This window comes from Thunnus thynnus, chromosome 22 (assembly GCF_963924715.1).
Source record: "Thunnus thynnus chromosome 22, fThuThy2.1, whole genome shotgun sequence".
Lineage (NCBI taxonomy): Eukaryota > Metazoa > Chordata > Actinopteri > Scombriformes > Scombridae > Thunnus > Thunnus thynnus.
The window spans coordinates 23,712,440-23,739,089 of record NC_089538.1 but is presented as its reverse complement, the minus strand read 5'-3'; the positions used below and the strand labels follow the sequence as shown (position 1 = coordinate 23,739,089).

The window sequence follows — 26,650 nt, the reverse complement described above, 5'->3', positions numbered from 1 at the left end:
TCCTGAGTTGTCTGAGTAGACACAGGAAGAGGCGGCTCTGGCAACCTACACTATAGCTTACATTCAGTCTGGTGTTCAGACAGTCAGCAGCAAGACAACATGGAGGTCACAGCTCTCTGCATCAGACTGTGTGAGTACTGAGTCTGTTTGTTGATACGTTTCTCTAGTCTTGTTGGTTCATGTACATATGCATTGATGCACAGTTAAAGTTCTCAGTGGGACCTGGCAGATTGATGGAAAATCACAGTTATTATAATGTAAAATAATGTAATATGTATTACTGAAAACCTCATGATAGAGCCAGACATTTACATTTTAATATATCCGATATTCAGCTTTCTTCCTTTGTCTCTGCAGTGAATGTGTTGTTGCTGCTGGTCACACAGCTGCACCTCACTTATTCTCAGAAAGCTGGTGAGTACTGCAGCAGTAAGATGAACAATAGTTCAGAAATAAATATATTATTTATTGTTATTTTTGTGTAATCACGTTGATATACAGTTTGATGTAGTCTTAGAAATAGAAACAACAAATAGGCTTAATGTAGAAAACTGCTGGGGTGCTGAGAACTTTTAGACCAACAAAGGGCACAAGCCAAAAAAGGTTGAGAAGTCTATTTCCCATGTAATACCTAAAAAGCTATGCGTTAAATCGCATTATGAAGAATAATCTAAACATCTAATGTGGCTGAAACCTTTGCACAGTTCTGTATATCAGTAATAAGGATGGAAATATTTAATCTTTAATGTTTGCATTTAAAAATGAACAGAATGTAGGACACACACATCCAGACAAAAGTCAGATAGACGACCTACATACTGTACCGATAGCTGCCAGCAAATTTAATTAAACAAAGAGAGAAGAGAAGAGAACAGACAGAAGTTGATCTGTTGTTATTGTTGATGCATCACCCCCCCCCCCCCCCCCCCCCCCCTCCCTTGTTCCTTACTTTTGTTTGTCTTTATTTCTTTGTTGTAGGTATTAATATAAATTTTAGCCAATTGCTACTTTGCTTTTGTCATTCAAACCCTATATTTCTATAGTTTCAATCATAATTGTTTCCTCTATGCATGATTGTGATTCATGCTATATATTTTGGCTTAATAATAATTTATTTGTTCTTGTATCCTTATCTGACTTTTGCACTTGAAACTGAGCCATAATTTTAATTTCAAGATCTTTAAAGATGAGATACTCATTCTGATGAGATGCTTACCTGAATTCATGCAAAAAGCATTTAAACTTTTCCCTAAAGCAATGTGTTTTCTCAGACTTGTGATCATGTATCACAACACAGGTACACTAAGTTGTGTTTATTTTGTTGTGAAAAAGTTATTTTGTTAGAATAGTATATATTTCTTTCTTTCTTTCTCTCATTCTCCAATTCTCTGTCTTTGATGTAGATTTTCCTCAGATTGTTCCAAACAGACAACAGCACTTTCAATACAAACCCATCACTGTCAGCTGTGAAGGGTTGGATGGACTGACCGGATGGAGAGTAATGAGGAAGATCAAAGGTGATATAAGAATATGTGCTTCTACCTTGGAGAAATCAACAGGACCCTGTGAAATTAAAACTGCCTATCCAGACTTTGACAGCGGAGAATACTGGTGTGAAATAGGAGCAAAGAGAAGCAACACCGTCAACATCACCGTCACTGGTATGCAAATCGTAAAACACCTCTGAAGTTAATTCATTCATTGCATATGCTATATGAAATATAAAAATATATATGATATGACGTCCCATGCACTACATACTGTATAAATATAATGTTACTTAGTAAAGTAAAATTGTGCCTCACCTACTGCTATTTCAAACAATCAATTTGTCCTGGTGCTACTGAGTATAATGTAATATGCTTAATAAAACATTATTTTTTAAGATATGAAAACACAAGAAGTGTCTGCCATATTGGACTGCTTTGTTCCCGTTATAGCACAATTGATCTAATCAAAACATATTTTTAACGTACAACAATTCTTAAAACTAAATATTTTCAAAACCCTTGTTGTTCAGCTGGTTCTGTGATTCTGGAGAGTCCCGTTCTTCCTGTGATGGAAGGGGAAAATGTGATTCTGCGCTGTAGAAACAAGATAAACTCCTCAAACCTGCCTGCTGACTTCTATAAAGATGACTTCATCATTGGGAGCAGCTCTACAGGAGAGATGACAATCCAGCATGTTTCTAAATCTGTTGAAGGACTCTACAAGTGCAGCATTTCTGGTGTTGGAGAATCATCAGAGAGCTGGCTGGCTGTCAGAGGTGAGACACTGAAGGGTTTGACTCCAAAACATAAAAATAGAAAATTCATATGATAGTTTATAAGTAAAAGATAATTTATATTGTAACTCTTTTTACTATGTTTGCTGTTCCAGATGAGTTATAAGGAGCTACTTACACCTACTATTTCAAATATTCCATATTTCAAAACTATATGTCTGTTAATATTATCAGTCATCCCGGTCATTGTTATCCAAGGAGGGTTGAATCGAGGGCAATTGGACTTGGTTGTAGATACCTGAGAGGCAAAACGTTCAGGTATCTACAACCAAGTCCAATTGCCCTCGATTCAACCCTCCTTGTAACTCCTGTACTCCTGTAACATGTGAATTTTCCCTCCGGGGATCAATAAAGTCTCATCTTCTTATATTCTTTGCAGAAAGTCATGAAGAAACTCACACCTCAGATCAGTCCTGTCATATTTACCTCGTCTTAAGGACTGTGTTCACCATTGTGATGGTGGCTCTGCTGCTGCTGCTGCTAGTGGGACTACTTCACTTTGGGAAACTCAAAGTTACATAAAAATAATGGATACATGCTCACATGTAAAGGTTGCTGCCAAAGTGAGGATGATGCTGGAATGATTTTTATCTTGTAAGGCAGTTTGGTCACAAAGATGACGTCCCTCCAGCAGAGTTAACATGAAGGCAGTTAGCATGCATTGTCTCCTCTGTTGCTGGTAAACCATCACACTTTAAATACACTTTATGATGGTGTTTTGTTTTATTTTCTTATTTCATTTCTCATATGTATACTTCTTATAAGTTTACTGGTTGGTAGTATTGTCTAATTTATGGCAATATGGCAGCTTGTGTACCAGTAAGTTTTATGAGCACGTACGATAATATTTTTTTTTAGCACGGCAAAAAAAGTGGCAGCTTTCATCAAGCAAAATAGATACACAAGCTGTTAGACTTGCTTCACAAGCCTCTATAACTGTACGTTGGCTGTTGAGGTTAAAGTAAAGGTTGGAAACCACAGTAGTAGGCAGACGTGTGACCTATTTTCAAAAAGCGTGCCTTATATCTTTTATTTTAGATGCTGCAGATACAGATGATAATTTGAGCTTCTAAGACAAAGCCACATAATAAGATAATGGACAAAAAGCAGAAGATGCAATTTAGAGAAACTTTCAAGGTAAGACAATAAAGCTGAGCATAAATGAGCATAAATCCTAACAGAGAAAACCTGACTTGTTTGGGGGTGACATTAATCTATGTCATCAATTAGTCATTTTCAGATTTTAAAAGGAAAATAATATATTTTGTATAAATAGTGTTTTGTAGAGTCTGTCTCCTGTTTGCTCTTTTGATTTTATATGAAGAAATGTAGACTCAGTGTTAATAAAGACTTGACGTGCTTTCAAACTGCACAGTCTGTGATGTGTATTTCTTTCATAAGATATGTTTATAATCCACTCTGATCATGGTGATCAAGTGTTTCTATAAACCTCTACAGGATGATCACAGCATCTTTACATGTCTCCAAGTTTTTTTTTAGAACTTTCTCACACATGAAAGAAACTAAATACTATGTGCTCACACATGCACACACTAATGTCACGCTGAACATTTACATTGATAGACCTACAGAACAAAGATAAAAAAACAAGAGAGTATGTGAGTGTGGGAAGATAAGAGTTATAATCACAACATGAGAATAAATTCATACCAGGAAGCATTTTACAGATAATAGCTTCATCACATGAGGATGTCGTTGACTCTAAAGTGCAGCACTGCAGGGTATTTTGCAGTACTTCGAGTGGGACAGAAAACCCAGGTTAAATGCTCATTAAACTTTGAAAAATATTGGCCTGGAATACAATGTAAATTATTGGAATTATTCATTATACATATTTAGCATTAGCTAATTTAGAAGAGCCTTATGAGAATTGTAACTATGGAATACAGTATTATTATCATATTATTACAATAAATTAGATCATGACCATAGACCATAAACAAAAGCAAAATATAAAATAATATAAATCTGACATGCACGTGTATGTTGCATTCATTACAACAACTGAAACAAAGACAGTAGCAGCATTTAGCAAAAATGATGACTTCAGCCTTCTGGAGCATCAAGTTACTGACCTGTATTAAACCTTCAATTAACGTTCACATCAAAATTCTGTTTGTTTGGTTTTTTTCTTGTTCATTTTGTTTTGTCTTGTCTAAAAATACTTAAATGGCATAAAAGTACTACAGCTAAGAAAATACAGCAGTCTACTACTACATCAGGTTAGCTAGATGACGCCCCAAGTGCCATTTACATAGGTTTTTAATCATATCCTATTTATGTGACGGTATTTTCATCCTCTGTATGCTGGCCATCCATGTGTCAAGCTCTCATTGGATAACTTTGAGCAGCTCTGCCTCAAACAGCTGTTGTTGCCCACATTATATCTTAACTGTATTTTGTGGTGTTATGACAGTCAACACAACATACAGACAACCGTTTTCTGCATCACAGTGTGTGAATACTGAGTCTGTGTCGAAACCTCAATGAAGTCTAAAATAATATATAGACATCACATCAATTATTTAATGATATTTCAAGATATTTTCAAGTTGCAATAAAAATAGATGGAAAAATCTGCAAATCCTGAAATAAAGTAAGTGGAGAGATTTTGCAACACTGGTAAAAAAAAAATGCATATAACAACACACAACATTATTTATTCACACACAGAAAAATATATTTAAGTCATTTGGTTTCACATTGTACAGATTACATTCAGTGAAAAAAAGTATTCAAGGAATAAAAAGCAATATCACAATAATACAATGCAAGATGGAGAAAAATATGCATTTTCTCTCGCTACATGTGAGCTGCTGGTGTGTTTTGTCCTGAACTGAGTTTGTCTCCTGCAGGACTGACAGCACTGACCCATGTAACATGTAACTTCAATCGCTGTATGTGGAGGATGTGAGCAATAGTACAATAGCACATACAAATTAAGTACAAATCTTACCTCAAATTTATATTTAACTATGGCGCTTTGTGACCAAAACTGGTTGGTGATCCATGAGCACCACCAAACCCCCCCCCCCCCCCCCCCCCCCCCCCCAATCAGTCAGTTTTACTTTTGATTAGTTTCTCTTAGCTATAATGTAGATAAACCAGGATTACAAGAAGCACAAAAAATTATTATAAAAGCTCACATACCTGTTGCAGGTGTAAGAGAGTCATCTTACTGAAGAGGACTGGAAACCACATGGTCAAAGTCCTGAGATAAAGTCACATGACTTTCCAGCCAGACATTGAGACACTGATTACTTTTTAACAAAGCCACCTTCTGTGTGTACATTGTTGAAGTGCAATAAAAATGTTTTGTTCTGGTGGAGAAATCACGATTATAATATTGAGCAAAATAATCAATTATTTTGCCAAATAATTTTGGCTATTATCATGCAGCCCTACTAGGACTGTAGGTACTATTGTTGTTCATTCCATTTAAAAGGTAGTACCTGAAGCCACTTCTGAATTATATTATATATCTATGGATATGTAATTTACTATTTTTTTATTTCACTAGTTTAATTTGCTATTCACTATTTTAATTGTGGGCATTTACCAGGAATGTCCCTTGCCCCCTCATTGTTTTATGATATCGATGGAGATGTTTTATATCAAAGTACAGCTGGAGAGTCCCATTGAGTGCATCTTCTTTGTTGAATAGATGAATTAATTTTCAAGGGTCTATAATTTAGTGTAATTTACAGTATCAAGAAATAAAGATCCTCAGAAATCAAATAAAGACATTTGTAGAGTTATTAAACCATAAAGTAAAGTCCTGTATTTTTTCATGTCTATAACCACTCATATCTATGAACAGACTGTCTGTAGTTCATAAGAATATATACTGTATGTTCATCATCATCATGATTAAGGTTTATTCATCATCCATCTTTTATTGGCAAACTGGCATGCACACACACACACACACACACACACACACACACACACACAAACACACTTTATAAACAATATAAAAATCACATCCTCTTGTTTTGCTTCTTTTTCATATCAGAGAGGCAAAAGTTATTAATCAAACATCACAAAACATAAAAACCAACATACCCAGTTATCATTAAAAAAAGACACTATGATCTGTATATCTAAAGTAAAAGTATAAAATAAAGCTAATTGTGACAGCAAACAGGCTTATTTTCACATTTCTTTTATAATTAGATTTTCTTCCTCTTTAACTCTTTATTTTTCAAGAGTAGATGTTGTCGATCTACTGCTTCTGCTGCTGCAGATCAACAGTTTTTTCCCTACTTCGGTTTTGAACTGACCACCAGAGGACGTCATTCACTGTAATCTGACAAAAACATAGCATCTCAGTAAGTGGGGACAAAAAATTATATCTGGGTGAAAAGAAGTTTTAAAGTGACTCAAACCTCCTTTAAATAATGTAACATTGGGTAAAATATTTAGCTTTAACCACTAAGAATACTACATCTGATACAAAGCACAATCAATCATTGACTGAATCACTTATACAAAGTATTACTGATGTCAGTGGAGGACAGTCTCATGTGAACTGAAGTAATACAGCAAGATAATGTAAAATCACAGCAAATCCAAAAGAGGCAACACCATGCAATACAGTTATAAGAACTAAACATCGTATTTCACTATAAGAAAAAATACACAGTGCTAAACTGAAAGTCAAAGTTGAAATTCAAGCATCGGGTTATTGAATCAACCTACTCAGCTCATTCCTCCTTTTAATGTTTCTTCAACCACATCTGAGCAGAACATGAAGTGAGAAAATAAAATGTTCTTACTGTTTACTATTTTAGTGATTTTAACTGAAGATAGTTAAAAGTAAGCAAAATCATTCAGCGTCTTTGGATAATTGATCATGTTTTTCCTCTTTTTTCTCTGACTCTGAAAGTTTCCTCTGAATCTCTTCTCTTTGTTCCTTTGTCTCTTTCAGTTGTTTATTAATTTGTTCCTTGTCCTTCTCTAGTTTTCCCTTCCCTTCTGTCATTTTAATAATCATATCCTCTGTAGTCTCCAGTAGTTTCTCTGTGTTCTGTAACAGTCCCACATGTTCTGCCTTTCTCCTCTCCAGATTATTCTTGGTCTCTTGACGTTTAGATTTCTTTTTGACTTTGCTCATTTTTGGTTTCTCCTTCAGCTTCTTCTCACTCTCCTTCAGCTGTGTCTTCACGTCCTGAAGTAGTGAGTTGAGTTTCTCTCTCTGGTTCTTCAGATCCTTCTTCTGGTCCATCAATGTTGTAATCACTTGTTGCACATGTTGTAATTCCTCCTCATTCCTCTTAAACGCTTCATCAAGTTTTGCTTTTTTCATGTCCACATGCTTCATTTCTTCTGTCAGGGTCTGCTCTCCATCTCTTTGTCCCTCCATCAGAAGCTGAAGTTCAACATCATGTAATGTTTTGATCTCTGCCTTTTGTTGTTCAGTTTTATCCACCTCTAATAATTTTTTGAAAACATAACATGATAGAGATTACTATTTGAGATAACAATAGTGACTTAACAATAGGTTCTTATTGCTATGTTCAACAGTAACTTTGAATGAAGTTGTGACTTACTGTTTTGTCCCCTTTTCCACACAACAAAGACAACTGCAGCTACAGACGTGAAGCAAACAGCCAAGCAGATGATGATGCGAACAGCAGAATTAGTCTGGACCACAAAGAGATCACCTGAAATGATAAAACACATAACAGAGGTGACTTCAGCTGTCTGAAACTAACAATGTGATTGTTAACTCATTAAACCATTTTTCTACCTGGAACATGGATGCGTGTCTCTCTGGTCTGGTTGATGTTGTTCTGTTGGACTCTACAGGTGAAGCTGTTGCTCTTCTCTACAGTCACTCTGCTGCTGACAGTATAGAGGTCATCAGGACCTCTGACTGTCTCTGGGGGTCCAGCAGAGAGGAGGTTTCCCTCACCGTCCAACCAAAACACCTCAGGCTCTGGATACCAGCCATCAGATTTACACTCTAACATCACTCCATTACTGACTATGGAAAACTTGATGTCAGGTGAGGAGACAGAACCTAATAGAAAAGTAGAAAATCACAGCACTTCTTCAATGAACTTGACACAGTATATATACTCTATATACACTATGCTCACAGTATATATTGTCAAACACACCTTTTCAGCTGAAATATACTTTTTGTAGCTTTCTGTTGGTTGAATAAAGTTATGCTGAGAGTAAAAGTAATGTCTGCCCTTTTGATCTGGTTTTCAAGATGCTCTTTGTTGAACCATGATGTTTACAACTTAATGATGGGATATTCTGAATATCTCTGCTCGTGTGAACAATATTGTAGCCTGCGTGGACCAAACCATACTTTGAGAGCACGCAGAATCTGAAGAAGCGTGTGACTGTTATAAAAGTTAGTGTTAAAAAATAACAGTACACAAACTTTCAGTATCTGCTTGAGCATTCATTCTGAAAAAAAATATAGGCTATTGCCTACATTACCACAACTATACAGAATAGCCAATAAACTCATTTTCTTCTCTGTTTGTCATTCCGTCGTGGATCTAAAACTGTAATTGGTCCTCACAAAGATAGATGACTCTCATAACTTATGACTATATAATGCATTTATGCATTTCCTGCATGATTACAATCTGTTTTGTTTTTTTAAAGTACACAATGGATTAATGCCAACTTACCTGCAGTGACCTCGACCACAGATTCTGTATGCGGTGTGGGAATGAGGCATGTGTATGCTCCTTCATCAGAGAGTTTCACTTTGGAGAGTTTCAGTGAAATGTCTCCACACTTCAGGTTGTTGCTGGACAGTGACGTTCTTCTTTTGTACGATGGATTCTGCTCAGTTAGAAGTTCCACACCGTCTCGCCTTAGATAGACAAATCTGGGATACAGGTCAGGTCTCGACCACTCCACTGTCATGTCAGAAGCATCCACAGAAGGTTCCAGGTGACATGGCAGAACTATGTCATCACCAACCATTGCCACTATTGTCTGAGTTGGACCAATCAGATGAGACTGACCTGAGGAAGAAACAAGTATGTTTGTTTAATTCCCACTTATTTTTCTTTGTAATATTGTGAGTTCAGTGTATCAATACAATCATGGCATCTTTTCTGTTTTCTTAACATCAGTCAGTCTTGGCAGATTAAAATCACTATGTTAAAGTGAGACTACAATATGTAACTGACTTTGGTGAACATTGGCCACACATAGAAATTACAAGATAAAGACACATTGCATTCCCCATCATTTCCCAAGACTCCTTTGAAGTAACTTCTTTCAAAGACATTGGGTGACCTCACTGAGACCAAAAATAGGAAATAAACATGCACACCACTGCATTGGGTGACAATTTCCTTCATTATGAAGAGTTTGGTCATGTTAGTTTGTTTAGAAACGGATCCAAAGACAAATAACAGCAATCACATTTTCAGCCTGTCTAAGGCAGACGCTTGTGCAGGTACTCGGTTCTGTTCACAGCTTTGCTAGCTTATTGTGCTACATACGTATAACAATGTCTTGACTTTGTACAACACTGTAAATTTCTCAAAGAACTTCAGTAAAAAGTCAAAAAGTTGTGATATGTAGCATAATCACCTAGCCAAGCTGTAAACAGAGCCACATTCCTGCACATGCTCAGTGGGGTCTGACTTACAAGAGCCTCTCTTGAGGGTTACTATGGGTACATCCCAAATCCCTTATTTGATCTTTCCTTACTCCTCGATCCTCACTTGAACCAGAAGTCATTCTGGTCCACCATCTTGCAGGCCGTCCCAAAGCGCTTATTTCTGCTCTGAGGAGTGAGGAGCGTGGAGTGAGAAGGGATCTCTAAGGAGCCATGAGCGAGGATACACGAGAGCAGGATTCATGGAAATGTTTTACCAGCTGATACTGCATTGGCAAAGTGGGCACATGCCCAGGGCCCAGGAGCCAATGGGGTCCCTTGGTCTTAAGAATTGTTATCATCTTTTTTTAAATGTGTAAAGTACTTTTGTTTTTAAAATATTGGAGTAAATATGATTCTGAAAATGTAGTATGATTATGAAATTAAGACAAAGGCTTTCATCATTTTGCTTGTGTGTAATATACCTCTGCAAGAGTGTATGAAGAGGAGGAGGACAACAGCACGATGCAAGACCAAAGCCTTGAAGTCACTGAGCTCAGATTTCAGGAAGAGTTTGTCCTTCATGTGCAACATTATGAAGTCCTGAAAATAAAAATAAGTCAACTGTAAATCGTGTGAGACCAATAAAATCTAAAGTACAGTATCTCTCTATTCACTCTGAGGGGAAGCTTATTGAACAATCTGAAGACAGTGTAATTGCTCAAATGGTTCAGCCTTTCAATGAATGTTATTGATTTTTTATCAGTAATTTAAGTAAGAGGGAGTTGAATATTGTAGTCAAAAGAGGAGGAAAGCTAGGACCAAGTAGATTTCCAAACGGACAAATATGTGAAAAACCAAAACAGTAAAAAATTTAGGAAAAATCTAAACAACTTTACAGATTTTCCATTCATGTTTCATTAATTTCCTTTGCTTTGTTTTAGATGCAATCATTCATCAGTTTGTTAATTCCTGTTTTTTTGTACATCACTCTTGATTTTCTATAATGCAGCTTCTCTGTACATAATTCTCAAAAAATGAAATGTAACAAAAGAAATTGACCTCATTGTGTTTGCTATAACCAACTGACTGGTGTTATACAAATCCATAAATATGTATGAAACAAGATGGCAGAAGAAGGTTGTAGCTGTTGCAGTTTGGTTTTTAATCTTGAAACAGTCTGTAAAAATGCATGTCACAATTGTCAATATGTTAAGAAAATGTCACTAAAATAATCAGTTAAAACATAAATGTGTCCTACATACCTATTGTGTGAGTCAAAGTGTCACCTCTGAGGAAAGTACGCTGCACGGTCAAAGTCTGGAATAGAACTGCCTCTAAAAAAAATCATGTGTACTTTAAACCCCGCCCTCTGTAATCACATGATTTTATAGCTCCTTTACAGTTTAACACAAATGAATGTGTGCAGCTTTTAGATTTTTAGCCTGCATGAAACATGAAACACTCTATGTGCTGTGAACCTGTAGAGCTGTTGTATTGATTGTCTGTTTTTCTTTTTAGTGTAAATGGAAATGAAATGAATACAAGATGACATTTCTGTACAGAACTCAGAAAAGAAAGAACATAAAATGTATCTAGAAGTAAATAAAGCCAATAAAAGTAAACTTCTAAACACAATAGATTGACTGACTGACTTCTTGATAACAAAAGGTCAAAAAGGTTGGTCTGACATCTTGAGACTGAACATGTGTGTACAGCGCTTAGTACTTTCATTTTCCTTCAGTGTGTTTATTTATGATTTGCCTGTATCTTATCAGTTGAAGTTGAAGTTTGGACCTGCTGGCAGCCTTTAAGGACAAGTTGTATGAAATAAACAATAGAGCATTTATCTACAGTTAGGTAAAAGAAGGAAGTTGTGTCAGTAGAAAATGTGAATAATAAGAACAGATGTCTTTGTTAGTGAGTGAGTGAGTGAGTGAGTGAGTGAGTGAGTGAGTGTGCATGAGACAGCAACAAAAGAAAAGATATGGGGTGGAACTGAAAGAAAATACCCCCAAAAAAACTGTTATAAACTGGCATGAGAACAGCACAACAGATTGCAAGAATATGCTTGAATAAACCAAACAATTTTAAAGGAGGATATCTAACAATGATGATTAGGATGGTAATTATTATGAGTTATTATCAGTAATGTATATTTGTATGATTCTTTTCTCTAGGGGTCTATATATTCTTTAATTCCCCATTTCTATGTCCTGAAAGTGTTTATAGGTGGTAAAACTATAAAGGTTAGCTTTGATTTAAACAGTGCTTAAAGTTACATTGTTAAAGTGTGTTTACTCAGTTACATGCCATAAAAATAAAGTTATTTGGCGCCACCTGCTGACATTGGACTTTTTCAGAGCAGCTCTCTCAGAGACCCCGGACCTGCTGCTGCCTGAATAGACACAGGAAGTGGCGTCTCTGACCTACATTATATCTTACATTCAGTCTGGTGGTCAGTCAGCAGCAAGACAACATGGAGGTCACAGCTCTCTGCATCAGACTATGTGAGTACTGAGTCTGTTTGTCGATACATTTTGCTAACATGTATAAATAATTGAGTGAATCATTTTGAAATAACACGTGTGTCTGTAAAGTTTTGTTGGTTCATGTGCAAAGTGATATTAATTATCCAAAATGCTTTGATGCTCAGTTGTAGTTCTTTGTGGGACCTTGCAGATTGATGGAAAAGCACAGTCACTATAATGTATAGTAATAAAATATTTATCACTGATAAACTCATGGTAGAGCCAGACATTTACGTTTTAATATATCTGATATTCAACTTTCTTCCGTTGTCTCTGCAGTGATGAATGTGTTGTTGCTGCTCGTACCACAGCTGCACCTCACTTATTCTGGTGAGTAGAAATGGAAATAACAAATAGGCAGAGACCTGAATTCACATTTGTTTGAAATCTCCTCAAAACAGTGCAAATTGTATTTTAAAATTTTGCCTAAAGTAATAAGATTTCTAAGACATAGTCATTTCAGAAAATAATTGATCTAGTTCAATACGTGTCATTCTGGGATTCTCCATCCTAGATTTTCCTCAGGTTGTTCCAAACAGACAACAGCACTTTCAGTACGCACCCATCACTGTCAGCTGTGAAGGGTTGGATGGACTGACTGGATGGAGAGTAATGAGGAAGGTCAAAGGTGATATAAGAATATGTGCTTCTACCTGGGAGAAATCAACAGGACCCTGTGAAATTAAAACTGCCTATCCAGACTTTGACAGCGGAGAATACTGGTGTGTAATAGGAGCAAAGAGAAGCAACACCGTCAACATCACCGTCACTGGTATGCAAATCATAAAACACTAAGTATCCTTTTTTGAAAAGGTCTTATCACATATATTATATAAAGTCCTGATCTGCTATATTGGCCAGCTTTGTTCTACTTATAGCATGATTGATAACCTGTCTTCCATTGCGCATGAAAGAAAGATTTATATGTAAAAACTATTTTCAATATAAAACAATTCGTAACACAAATTTTTTTTCAAAACCCTGGTTGTTCAGCTGGTTCTGTGATTCTGGAGAGTCCCGTTCTTCCTGTGATGGAAGGGGAAAATGTGACTCTGCGCTGTAGAGACAAGATTAACTCCTCGAACCTCACTGCTGACTTCTATGAGGATGACTTCATCATGGGCAGCAGCTCTACAGGAGAGATGACCATCCAGCACGTTTCTAAATCTGATGAAGGTTTCTACAAGTGCAGCATTTCTGGTGCTGGAGGATCATCAGAGAGCTGGCTGGCTATCAGAGGTGAGACACAACAGTGTTTGAAAATAAATCAAAAAGGATTTTGGTGTGTTAACAGATGACCATATCTACCAAGTTCTACATCTTAAAGCTTGGTGCAGGAATGGACACTAATTGTATAGAACTTGTTTCATTTTAAGTATTAAATGTATATTATATTGAATATATTACCCTTCTAGAAGCTCATGAGGAACCTCACTCTTCCCACCACGACCCCCCTCATCTCATTCTGCTGCTCTGCATTAGCATCACAGTTGTGCTGGTGGCTCTGCTGCTGTTGGTGGGACTACTTCGATGTAGGAAACGTCAAACAATCATCACAGGTACAGACAATGAAAAAGAGAAAAAACACTCAAATCAGTGACACAAACTTGTAGAATATTACAATTTTTTTTTGTTGTTTTGTTTTGTTTTTCAGGTTCTGAAACAGGTTCCCCAACCTCTCCTTCCTCTGTCCAGCCATCCTCTTCTCCACAAACAGGTAAGAATCACTAACCTCCTTTCAGCATAACTGTGGATTTGTATTTTGCCACTATGGAAATTATAGGTATTAGGTAGGAAAGTTGACTTGGGTTATTACCCCACCCTCCTTTCTATCATACACTGAATCCATATTTATTCTGTTAACAGTTTTTAAAGATATATACATTATTCAGTTGTAGCAATCTCTTAAACCTAAGCATTCCCAGATGCAGACCCCTCTTCCGTAAGACAAACCATGTACATATTTAACATAACACAGTAATACTACACGAATGCCAGACGCAGACCAAATGATTAGCCTTACAAGATGTTTAGGTTGGAAGGCTTAAGGCACCATGAAGTATTGCCAAAGTTCGATCGTGGAACGATGCCGGAAAACAGATTTACACATTAATTTCAAGCAGATAAAACCACTTGCACTCTGGCAACTGTGGGAATTAGGCTGCTTTCAGACCAAATCAATAAAAGCCTTAAAACAATGCAAGAGGTTGTGTTGGTGGGGATGTGTTGTTTAAGGTACCAGTGAGAAAATTAAATACAGTCCAGGAAGTCTAGTTGGAGTTACAGTTTTATATATTTAAAGACTTATCAGATGCCAAAACACTGCACGGTGGTTTGTAGTACTCAGACAGGATTTTACAACTCTGGAAAGTTAACTTTTTTATCTTTCCTCGCGATGATCATGAGGTTAACAGCGGAAACACAGCGTTCACATGACAAAATAATCCACCAGGAATGTGCACTTGCATGTATGTGATTGACCAAAGCAGCTCCTTGTTGATGATCTTGCGTTGCACCAAAAGTTGAACCTGGTTCAGCTTTTTTGCTGTTCGGTCCGAATGCCGCCTTATAATTCCTATCAGTCTGGGGAAAGAATGAATATTATATTTTTTATATTTGTATTTGAGGGGTCTACAATAAGTCATGATACTTCAACAACAATGTTAAGTGTGTTAAAGAAGGCCCAAGGTGAATATGAGTCTGTCTATGTACTGTGCATATATTTTCTACTTTATTATGTTTCAGTGTTTGGACAGGCCAGTGTTGCTGAACCGATCCAGGCAACATATGCTGTCATCACAAAACCCAGGAGGGAGAAAGGTAAATTACTTGACACTGATGAACACATAATACAGCAAAACATGCAACACCTTTGATTGGGTAAAAAAAAGCTACTAAAAACAGATGACCTCCCTTCAGGTTAAAGCTTTCAGCAGTGCTTGTGAACAGTAGTTGCTTTGGTGTCACAACCAGAAAATGGAAAGAACCACTGAATGACTATACTGACATTTATAGAATTACACTATGTCTCTTGCCGGTCCTTTTAGCCCTAGTGATAGTTATAGCCTCTTTTTTAGCGTCTCAGACAAACCCACACGAGAAACCCACAAACAGAAACACGTAGATGGGCCCCTCTGCTCACCATGTAGCAGCACTTCTGTGGGGTGAACTTACATCTTGAGGAGACGCTGTCTAAGTTAAATATACCACCACCACCACCATAAAAATACTACATGACAATAGAATAATTAGATGAGAGCAGCAAGTACTCTAAACCACTTTGCAGCCTCAGAGCGAGCAGGTACTCAGTGTTTTATAAATAAACTATGGAGCTAGATGAAGTATATTCGGACCCTAATTTTCTCACAGATACTTTCTGTTCTCGATGCAAATGACATTACAATAAATAACACAGAAGGGGACTAAATGTATGAAATAGGGCAACAATTAATATAAAATTCAAGTAAAAGGTTTGACTCTTATATGCAAGAATTTTTAACATGTTGACCTTTGTCAAGATCAAATGGCCAAAGTTCTCTTTCATGCTGACATTTTCAAGAATTGTGTTAAAAAGAATCTGTTACTGTCCCCTCTTTAACTGCACCAAGGCAGTCATTTAATACATTTTTAGCACAAATATTAAGTAGGTCATGATTCAAAAACACAATCTGAGCTGTGGACAGTTTGTCTCAGGAAAAAATATTTCATAAGAAAAAAATGGACAATAATTAAGCGCTGTGGTACCCCGCAAGTAGGCAACAAGACACAACCAGATATAACCTTCCAGTGATTAAATGATGGCCATGTTCAGTCATTTATTTATGTATTGTATATCTCAGGCTCTCTGAGGTTCTTTTCCATCAGATAAAAATGCATCCTTGCTTAGACCTGTATGCCACATCTGGGGCCAGATGTATAAACGATGCATACACCATTTCCATCACCATAATTTTATTCATGACACTTTGAAGAAGGTTTTTAAACAGTACGTAGATTGTAATGTTAGGAAATACAATTTTCAAAAAAATGTGACTGAGCAGTTGCCGTCTGGTCTTTTTTTTTTTTTTCCTGGAGGAGGAGGTATCTAAAATCACGGGTCCCACTGTGGTTCAGAATCTCACTCATTCATTGTGTTATTCTCCAACAGCTCAAGAAAAAATGCAATCAAGAGACTTCAGTTATTTAGGTAAATGAAGGATTCAGAATTCTGATATTTAATTTGTCTCTAAAACAGACCCAGGATTATCCAGTTGCTCAGCAACACGAGTTCCCACGGCAAGTACTGACCCACTTTTAAGAGAAGAGGATCACCTTTATTGTGCAATCGATTAGGCAAGACTGAGGGTAATACTGGTCTCCAGTGTCTCTTTGCTCTATTTTAATGCCATCTCGGTCTTGCTATAAAGAGAGATGGTGGAGAAGGGGGTACATTACTTATTGCTGGGGGGTTGTATATCTTAAGTTCAAATGCATTAGCACAAACGTGAATGTTAATGTTGTAACCATGTTGAAAGCTATAGCCTTTGTATCATGTGTGTCTTGCAGGTTACTTAGAGACACCTGACTGAAGGACGGAGGAGAGACTATTTTAAGATCTGTTATTTGGGCACACAGAGAGCTGGTGATTTAATGAACATTTTGTAATATTTCACCCAAAGTATTTTGATCTGTTGCATTTTAATCACTCCAGTACCAAAAGAAATGAACTGGGTATGGCCTTAACAGCGATGATTCAACACCATCCTCTGAGCGTGAGAGCTTTGGCCAATTCATGGAATCAAAACCTATTTTAAGAGGTTGTGGTTTTTATAGTGGAACCACCTTGTTCTGCTCTGCCTGTTCATGTCTGAAGACGCTGTTTACAAGAATAGAGCTGCTGCAGATTATTTTAAATACACTCACTGTGGCCACACTATGTGAAAAATGTTAATGTCATATTGACCTTTTAACTATTGGTTGAGATGAATTATTATATTTAACAAGTATGTGTGTTTTCACCCTGCATCTTTGTCTAAATGTTTGCTCTGAAAATCATTTAAAAATTTCACCTACCTGCTCCATGTAGATTTTTGTGTCATAGACTTATCCTTACTATGTTTTTCTCCTCTGTGGTCAGTGTTAGGATATTCTATTCGTGATGATAATACAACCATAATAGGCCGCATATGAAAAAGCCATAACCATCGCAGGTTGACTGAAGTATCACAATTCAATGTATAGAGAACTGATTTCTGAAAAATGATTATGTAATTTTTTTGCCAGTTACCTAGCTGAGCTTCTATTTGATACTTAACAGCTTTTTAATGTCATGCTGCATCTTAAACATTCTCTTTTTTTATTTTTTATGCCTTAATGATACAAAGAAAATCCACAAGGGACTTGAATTCATGATTACAATGGCTGAATCCGAATGTCTGGACCTCAATGCACTTGCAGACTTGTGGACTTAACAGACGTGTTGCTGGAAAGTCTACGAGTACTGAGAGCTCAAAAGCCACAATATATCAAATCCACAAGGGGGCTTTATATAAATAATAATTCAATAACAATATTGAAAGCAGAACAACCAGTCTGTTACTAGCTGTTATATTTACTTGTGAAGACATACATTTTTTATTGCTGATGTCTGAGTTCACTGATGTAGTGAGGTTTATTTCAGTATATTTCATAAATTATTTACCATTCAGAAAAAAAATTAAAAATGTGTTACAGGGTCAGGAGTTTTTAAATTGAGTGAAGTCTAAATTCCTGTAATAGCACCTTTTATCCCCTCATGGGCCTGGCGCCCTCACAGACTTGATGCAATAACAATGAATATGCCATGGTATGTGTGACAAAAGTCCACAAGTACATTTTACTGATAATACCTTTGTACTTTTACTAAAGGAATTTTTTTAATAAAGTACATTTTTCTCCTTTTGTGTCATGTGCTCCTCTCTGTCACTTTTGTCCATCATTCAGAAAGTGAAATTCTGCTCAGTCGCTAGATGTTGCTCTCTCTCCCATAGGTGCAACTTGGTCTCTGTAATGCAAAAGCGTAAAACTGCATTTATTTTGAATTTCAAGCCTGATGTGTTTTTTTTGTTTGTTTTATTTCCCACTGTTGCCTTTTGTTGATGTCCAGTTAAATCAAATAAGTAGTAGAGATGTTTTTGCATTCAAGTTATAGAAACATATCTTTGTATTGTAAACTACAAAATTATATTACTTTTTTAAAGATTCACATTGTCAGGAACTGAACAACAGCTTGGACTCAAATGCAGACAGACTCAGTTGGCAGGTTCAAAAATCAGTTCTTTAATCACAGCTGGGTCGGTACACAGGTGATCAGTCAACAAAACAAGATATCCAAATCAGTAGGCTAAAAGGTAAGGTCGAAGGCAAAAACAGGTCAGGAAAACTAGAAGGCTCACAAGGAAAAATAGGCTGGAACACTGTCACACAGGAAACAAGACGAACTGGCACAGAAGGAAGGGAACACTGAGACTATATACACACTGGGGGAGGGAAGACAACGAGACACAGGTGCAACACATTAGGACAAGGCAGGTAATCACACAAGACGGAGACACACGAGGGCAGGAAGTGAAGGACCTGAAACGAGACAAGAGGTGAGTATCAAAATAAAACAGGAAGTACAAGACAAAGAACACTGGGAGAAACAAAAAGATAACACAGCCAGCCGGGGCATGACACACATTTGAATACACTGTAATAATGATGTCTTATATTAAAAATGAATTTTTCATTAATATTTGATATTGCTTTGTACTGAAGTCCTTAACCACACACATATACACACACACACACACACACACACATTATGTATACATATATACACGATAGATAGATAGATAGATAGATAGATAGATAGATAGATAGATAGATAGATAGATAGATAGATAGATAGATAGATAGATAGATAGATAGATAGCCTGGAACAACAATTTGTGTCTTTCTGCTTTTTTTGTCACAAAAGGGAGGTGAGTCCCTGCAATGTGACTGTGTAAACAGTTGTCGCCAAAAGAGCAGTAATAGTACACACACAAATTTCACACTGAATACTTGGCACTGGCACCTCACAGACTTGATGCAATAGTAATGAATATGTCATGGTATGTGTGACAAAAGTTCACAGGTACATTTTACTGATAATTACTGATAAGAGTCCAAAAAACACTTGAAGGCCAGGCAGGATGTGACACAGTTGGCAGCCCTCAGTTTGTAGAGAAGCTCAGGACAGAACAACACTGTTATTAAAAGCATGGAGAGGAGACAGGGGGACACTGCTAACTTGCCTCTAAAACTAATTTAGAACTAATTGAGAACTGCTATTAGACTAAATCCATATTTTGCGAAGGCCTAGTCTTTTACTAAATGTGGACATTAAGCATTTTATAATTATATAATTAATGCTTATTTTTCAAAACACACTGTAGTTTTGAAGGTATAAACTTGAACTCGAATTATGTAACTGTAGCATCTGAGCGTTGTGCGGTCAGTGCAGGTTAAATTCCTCAGTCACATTACCTGTTCCACTCCCAGTTTACACCAAACATCCGTAGTATGAACTGTATCTGTAAAATATTTTGTTACATAGGTGGAATAGGTGGTCTGGGGGTGTATTTTCAGCAGCAGAGATGCTACTGAATGGTCATAGAAATATTGTAGGTATATTATAGGAATACTACAAGCAGCAGAGTGTCTATGATCCTCTCCCTCTTCTGTGACTACACATTGCTTCTTGTGACTTTGATCATGAAGGTCACACTACTCTCTAGAGTATATAGGCTACAATATAGTACAGAATTGACTATTTATAGTATATATTTTTGAGAAAATTATATATCCAAGAAATTGACAGAAAGGCTGGACTGAGAGAAAACAGCCCAATTACAAATCCATCTGCTACTTCATCACCACGGACAGCACCATGGATTTATCAATACACAACATATAAATATGTATAAATATGTACATATTTATACATATTTATATGTTGTACATCTACATACATATTTTAATATACAAACATATAAAACACATCATCTGTTTTCCTCCTAAAATGCAGACCTGAACAGTAACTACAGCTGTGAAATAAATGTGATGCCGTAGATGTGTAAAGTAGCAGAAAATGGAAATATTCAAGTAAAGTACCTTTAAGTTGTACTTAAGTGCAGTACTTGAATACATGTACTTAGATAAATTCCAGCACTGAAGCAGAACAATGAGGAGGTGTGGACGACTCAGACTGTAATGATCGAAACCTGTTTACCATCTCTGCTCCTGACTGAACAGCCATCAGAAAGATCAGGGACATTAAAGTCTCAATGTTCTTCAAACAAAGTACTCGTCAGGTCGTCACACAGAGTCTGAAAACTCCTCAACACCTCACACCTTCCTGACCTCATAGTCATTGAATCCAACAATTCAACTATTTCTGGAACTTTTTGAAGCTTTTCTGTTTCCCATGACTGTAAACTGAATTATTTTGGGATTTTCTACTGTTGATCAAACAAAAGCAAACTTAAAATACATCAGCTTGGACACTAAGAAATAATAATGAGCATTTATAACTATTTCAAATTGATGAATAAATAATAACAATTTGTTGCAGGCTGTTCTCAAATCAATCATAATGTGAATTTTATCACAGGTCAGTGTTTTCAATAAAACAGAACATCAGATCATGTGGAATTAACATAAATTCCCTTAAATATCCTACATAACTAAAAGAGGAAGCAGCTGGCTTAGCATATCTCAGTAGCTGCTATCTCAGCTTTTGACTTTAATGAGAATGAACAGCGCTCCCTTGAAAATTTCAAAATGGAAGCACCGCCTTCCAGATTAACGTAGAAAAATGAAATTCACAGGGCATATGTATCATGTCAAGACGCACAAAAAAGCCTCTTGGAGCCATATTGTAAGTCCTACAGGAAGTCGGCCATCTTGGAAAAATTTTCACTTTTTTTTAGCCATTTCCAGGGCTTTTGTTTTAACGAACTTCTCCTACAGAATTCATCATAACGACTTCAAAATCAGCGTCTCAGCTTTTGACTTTAATGAGATTCTTGTGATTTGGTGCTTAACCAACCTTTAAATCACATATTAAAATGTATCAAACTGTGTTGTATTGTTCTCAATCTAAATCTAAAGACATTACATTCATACAAGCTATTGCTGGCATAAAATCAAAGTTTGTTTTCTTAAACAATTTAAAATGGATAAGAGACATGTTTTAACTTTACATGGAATTACAAAATTACAACCTTTCTATGTGTAAAAACTTTAAACACACCACATGTACATTACTGTCTCAAACCAGCCCTCCTCCCTCTACCAGTGGTACCTGCAGGCAGGTCTTCTTTCTCAGTATTTTGATGTAAGGTGAATTCCAGTGAATTATTGTGGAGTTTATATCCTGACATTGCTGTTGTGAACATTACTGTTGCTACTCTGGAAACAATATTTAGTTATGTTTGAAATATAAATCAATTTTAATCCTGTTTTCAATTTATTTCTTTTCTAATAATAATATATTTTTAAAAAATAATGAAAAAGAACCCTTAAGAGAATTGAACCAATAGATAGCAGTATTGATAAAATCTTAACGATAACCATCCCTACCCAGTGTTTTGATGTAAGGAATATTATTTGTTATTGACATTTTAGAATCGATTCCAGTGAGATATTACTAAGATATTACTTAGTAATATCTCACTTAAGTTTATAGTGACTTTGCTGTTGTAAACATCACTGTTGCTATTCTAGAAACAATGTTTAAAATATCCTTTCATCCTGTTCTGAATATATTCTTCTTTATAATACTATATAAAGTACAGTAATGAAAATGAAACGGGACCAGTAAGGGTACCCAACCAATAGGTAGTATCTATAAAATGACAATGATACCCATCCCTACTCACAACACTCTACTGCAAAGTTTGATCAATGAGGCACAAACCATCACTTTTGGTTATATCAAGCAGTTTATTCTGGTAATAAAAATGATATCAGCTCTCACACAGTCAGTTTCATGGTAACAAATTCTACAAAACACTAAAACAATGAAAGAAGTTATAGAAGATTTACAGTGAAGCTAAAATCAAACAAACACAACACAAAATAAAACCAACCACATCATCAAAAACGGTAGTTGCTGTGGTCATTGGGAGAACATACAATATACTTTTACCATAAAAATCAAACTTACTAAGATGTTTTTAACTGAGTTTATATGCGTCAACCTACAACAGTGAAACAGCAGACGGGTGACAGAGTTAGGAGCCCAGCAGAGGGCGCTCATGTTAAACATGACACATCAGATCCAGTGGTGAACTGATAATAATACACTATCATTAAAAAACTAAACAGTACACATAATATCAAAATATAAAGGTAACCAATAATCAATTAATTTACAGTAATATCAAGAATAGACTAATAATGGCAAGTGGAAGAATCAACTATTTCACATTCACAACAAATCAAGTTGCTGCCTGTCACCATCTGCTTTGTTCACGATAAAACTGCCCCCTTATTAGTAATTATTGTATTATTCTCAATCTAAAGACATTCCATTCCTGTAAGCTACTGCTGGTGTATAATCACATTTTGATTTCTTAAACTATATATAATGGAGAAGAAAGCTATTTTAATTATTTTATTTATTTTAACTTTTTGGTATAAAACCAGTCTGTCTAAAAAGGCATACAATTACAAAATTACAACCTTTCTATGTGTTATGTGACACATTGCTGACAGCGGGGATGTTTGAGTCTCTTTCTTCCTGTTTGTTTCTATGGCAACAGACAAACGGCCTGTCACCATCTGCTTTGGCTGGTTTGTTTATGATCAAACTACCCCCTTATCAGTAACTATTCAGAACTATAATTTATTGACACTCAACACTATGTTGAATTTAAACCAATAGTGATCAAGAAAATGTTCACAGAAAGACTTTAAACTCAGGGCTAATGTCAGCTGGTCAGCTACAAAAATGTAGCTGCTGTCTTCTGACTTTCTAAAATCATTTAAAAGGGAAATTATGGAGCTCTGAGTCATATACAAATTCGATTGACACATTCTATTCAAACTCCACATGAAACAAAAATGAAAAGTAAAAAAACGTTCAGGGTAGAAATTAACTGTGACTCCCAAGGTGCATTTCTGCAAGAACCAGCCAATCACTGAGCATTAAAACTCATGTGCACAGCTAAAGTTACTGTTGACTGCCCTCACTCTGTAGAGAAGATCAGGATAGAACAACATTGTTATTGAAGGCATGGAGAGGAGGTAGGGGGACACCACTAACCTGCCTTTAAAACATGTTCAACACAATGCTGAGTGACTGTGTTGGTGGGCTTTTAGAGAATTCCTGTGAGCAAAAGTTTTCCCACATTGTTCACACCAGTACGGCTCCTCACCAGTGTGAATACTTTGGTGGATTTTTAGATGGTTGTCTTGAGTGAAAGTTTTCCCACATTGTTCACAGCTGTATGGTTTCTCTCCCGTATGAATGCGCTGGTGGACTTTTAGATGAATGACTTGAGTGAAAGTTTTCCCACATTGTTCACAGCTGTATGGTCTCTCTCCAGTGTGAATGTATTGGTGGCGTTTTAGATCACTGTTGCAAGTGAAATGTTTCCCACATTGGTCACACCAGTACGGCTTCTCTCCAGTATGAATGCGTTGGTGGCGTTTTAGATGACTGTCTCGAGTGAAAGTTTTCCCACATTGGTCACAGCTGTACGGTTTCTCACCAGTGTGAATGAGTTGGTGGCTTTTTAGATCACTGTTTGTCGTGAAAGTTTTCCCACATTGGTCACAGCTGTATGGTTTCTCTCCAGTATGAATGCGTTGGTGGATTTTTAGATGACCACTTGAAGTGAAAGCTTTCCCACAAAGGTCACAGCTGTATGGTTTCTCTCCAGTATGAATGCGTTGGTGGACTTTTAGGGTACTTCCCTTGTTGAAAGCTTTCCCACATTGGTCACAGCTGTACGGTTTCTCTCCAGTGTGAATGTATTGGTGGTGTTTTAGATCATTTTTATGAGTGAAAGTTTTCCCACATTGGTCACAGCTGAATGGTTTCTCTCCAGTGTGAATGCGTTGGTGGCTTTTTATTTGATTGTATTGAGTGAAAGTTTTCCCACATTGGTCACAGCTGTACGATTTCTCTCCAGTGTGAATGTGTTGGTGGCATTTTAGATCATTGTCTCGCGTGAAAGTTTTCCCACATTGGTCACAGCTGTATGGTTTCTCTCCAGTATGACTGCGTTGGTGGATTTTTAGATGACCACTTGAAATGAAAGCTTTCCCACAAAGGTCACAGCTGTATGGTTTCTCTCCAGTATGAATGCGTTGGTGGACTTTTAGGGTACTTCCTTTGTTGAAAGCTCTCCCACATTGGTCACAGCTGTACGGTTTCTCTCCAGTGTGAATGCGTTGGTGGACTTTTAGGGTACTTCCTTTGTTGAAAGCTTTCCCACATTGGTCACAGCTGTACGGTTTCTCTCCAGTGTGACTGTATTGGTGGCTTTTTAGATCACTGTTTGTCCTGAAAGTTTTCCCACATTGGCCACAGCTGTATGGTTTCTCTCCCGTATGAATGCGCTGGTGGATTTTTAGATGATTGTCTTGAGTGAAAGTTTTCCCACATTGGTCACAGCTGTACGGCTTCTCTCCAGTGTGAATGCGTTGGTGGCGTTTTAGATGACTCTCTCGAGTGAAAGTTTTCCCACATTGGTAACACCAGTATGGTTTCTCACCAGTGTGAATGAGTTGGTGGCTTTTTAGATCATTGTCTCTCATGAAAGCTTGTCCACAAAGGTCACAGCTGTATGGTTTCTCTCCAGTATGACTGCGTTGGTGGATTTTTAGATAACCACTTGAAGTGAAAGCTTTCCCACAAAGGTCACAGCTGTATGGTTTCTCTCCAGTATGACTGCGTTGGTGGATTTTTAGATAACCACTTGAAGTGAAAGCTTTCCCACAAAGGTCACAGCTGTATGGTTTCTCTCCAGTATGAATGCGTTGGTGGACTTTTAGGGTACTTCCTTTGTTGAAAGTTTTCCCACATTGGTCACAGCTGTGAAGTTTCTCTCCTGTGTGAACTGTCTGATGAATCTTTAAAGAACTTGATGTCGTGAAAGTTTTGTCACAGTGCTGACAGCAGTGATGTTTGAGTCCCTTTCTTCCTGTCTGTTTCTATGGCAACAGACAAAAATAATGAAAGAGAGAAAATGTGAGATTTAAATCATAGATAGAGTTGCATTATTGGAAACATGTGATCCAGTATTTTTTAAGCTTGATCCCGACCAGAGACCATAAATAGTCAGGATAAATAAATTAATCAGATCATAAATCAGTCATGACATCTAGACCAATGCTGATCTTTTTTTGAATGTTTTACTCTTGAACACTACTAGATTTTCCCTGTTCAGTAAAATAAGAACATTGACGGTAATAATGACCAAAAAACAAAGAATCACAAAAAGAAATGCAAGACAATTAGATAATTACAGAGATTGATAGATACATCCAGGACAGCTGGTGTCAGAAACTGAGCACATTTTTGCCAGTTTTTGTGTACTGAAGTAAAGATTATGAGTAACTTTAAACTGCTGCAAATGGAGAAGGAGTAAAAGCCATCAATACTGAGATCCAACATGATGACTGATGCTACACATCAAACCGCCAACACTGATTATTGGACACGAAACCTTGAAGTGACAGCTCCTTATAGTCTTGAAATGTGGCCTGAGATTTTTAGCTAAAATATCACATGAGCCATATCGGTAAGAAAAAATATATCACTTCTGAAAGACAAATTAAACGCTAGGTCTGTCTATTACTACCACAGCAGTCAGTGTCATAAACAAGACAACATTACATCAAGTGACAACACTTGAAAATAGCGACATGTGTAGATTTGGAAAAAAAAAAAAGAGTTAAAATATTGAAATTATGTAAGAGAAAAATGTGGCAGGAGCTAGAGGGTGGATCTAGATAAAGATGTGATGTGTGTTACAGATTTGAATGTTTTGAATTAGGGTGAGTTGGTGGATGTATATTGTTCTATTTCCTTCATAAATATGAAATGAAACTTAAATAAGAAATTTGGGCTAAAGGAAAAACGTATTAACTAGGAAATATCAAGAGAAGATCTCAGTGACTCTGCAGAATAAGCATGAGAAACATTGATATCTTTTCTTTCTTACATCTCACGGA

At 36.7% G+C, this 26,650-nt stretch overlaps 3 protein-coding genes across 3 annotated transcripts in view; 1 reads left to right on the top strand and 2 right to left on the bottom strand.

Moving 5' to 3' along the window:
• Positions 1 to 99: 99 nt before the first annotated feature.
• LOC137174204 (low affinity immunoglobulin gamma Fc region receptor II-like) lies at positions 100 to 18,295 on the top strand. Its single transcript, XM_067579377.1, has 9 exons — positions 100 to 130; positions 12,698 to 12,748; positions 12,933 to 13,190; positions 13,412 to 13,657; positions 13,834 to 13,977; positions 14,073 to 14,135; positions 15,164 to 15,238; positions 16,653 to 16,762; positions 16,964 to 18,295. The coding sequence occupies exons 1-8, from the start codon at positions 100 to 102 to the stop codon at positions 16,748 to 16,750; spliced, it is 966 nt and encodes a 321-aa protein (XP_067435478.1). The 3' UTR covers positions 16,751 to 16,762; positions 16,964 to 18,295.
• On the bottom strand, positions 6,228 to 11,232 carry LOC137174199 (butyrophilin subfamily 3 member A2-like). The gene is made up of 6 exons (XM_067579371.1): positions 11,153 to 11,232; positions 10,373 to 10,490; positions 8,962 to 9,303; positions 8,058 to 8,330; positions 7,858 to 7,971; positions 6,228 to 7,738 (listed from the first exon to the last, which is right to left on the bottom strand). The coding sequence occupies exons 2-6, from the start codon at positions 10,479 to 10,481 to the stop codon at positions 7,134 to 7,136; spliced, it is 1,443 nt and encodes a 480-aa protein (XP_067435472.1). The 5' UTR covers positions 10,482 to 10,490; positions 11,153 to 11,232; the 3' UTR covers positions 6,228 to 7,133.
• A 4,138-nt stretch (positions 18,296 to 22,433) lies between the features above and the next one.
• Positions 22,434 to 26,650, bottom strand: part of LOC137174193 (zinc finger protein 850-like) — a 343,824-nt gene continuing 339,607 nt past the window's right edge. Inside the window, exon 3 of the mRNA XM_067579350.1 lies at positions 22,434 to 25,508. Within this exon, the coding sequence (XP_067435451.1) occupies positions 23,750 to 25,508 (1,759 nt within the window). The 3' untranslated portion in view covers positions 22,434 to 23,749. The remainder of the gene's footprint in view (positions 25,509 to 26,650) is intronic.

Coding starts and splice junctions, on each gene's coding strand:
- LOC137174204 (XM_067579377.1), top strand. CDS start 100: ATGGAGGTCACAGCTCTCTGCATCAGACTGT. Junction 13,191..13,411: donor CGTCAACATCACCGTCACTG/GTATGCAAATCA, acceptor CTGGTTGTTCAG/CTGGTTCTGTGATTCTGGAG. Junction 14,136..15,163: donor ATCCTCTTCTCCACAAACAG/GTAAGAATCACT, acceptor ATTATGTTTCAG/TGTTTGGACAGGCCAGTGTT.
- LOC137174199 (XM_067579371.1), bottom strand. CDS start 10,481: ATGTTGCACATGAAGGACAAACTCTTCCTGAAATCTGAGCTCAGTGAC. Junction 9,304..10,372: donor CTTCATACACTCTTGCAGAG/GTATATTACACA, acceptor TTTCTTCCTCAG/GTCAGTCTCATCTGATTGGT. Junction 7,739..7,857: donor GTGGAAAAGGGGACAAAACA/GTAAGTCACAAC, acceptor AAAAATTATTAG/AGGTGGATAAAACTGAACAA.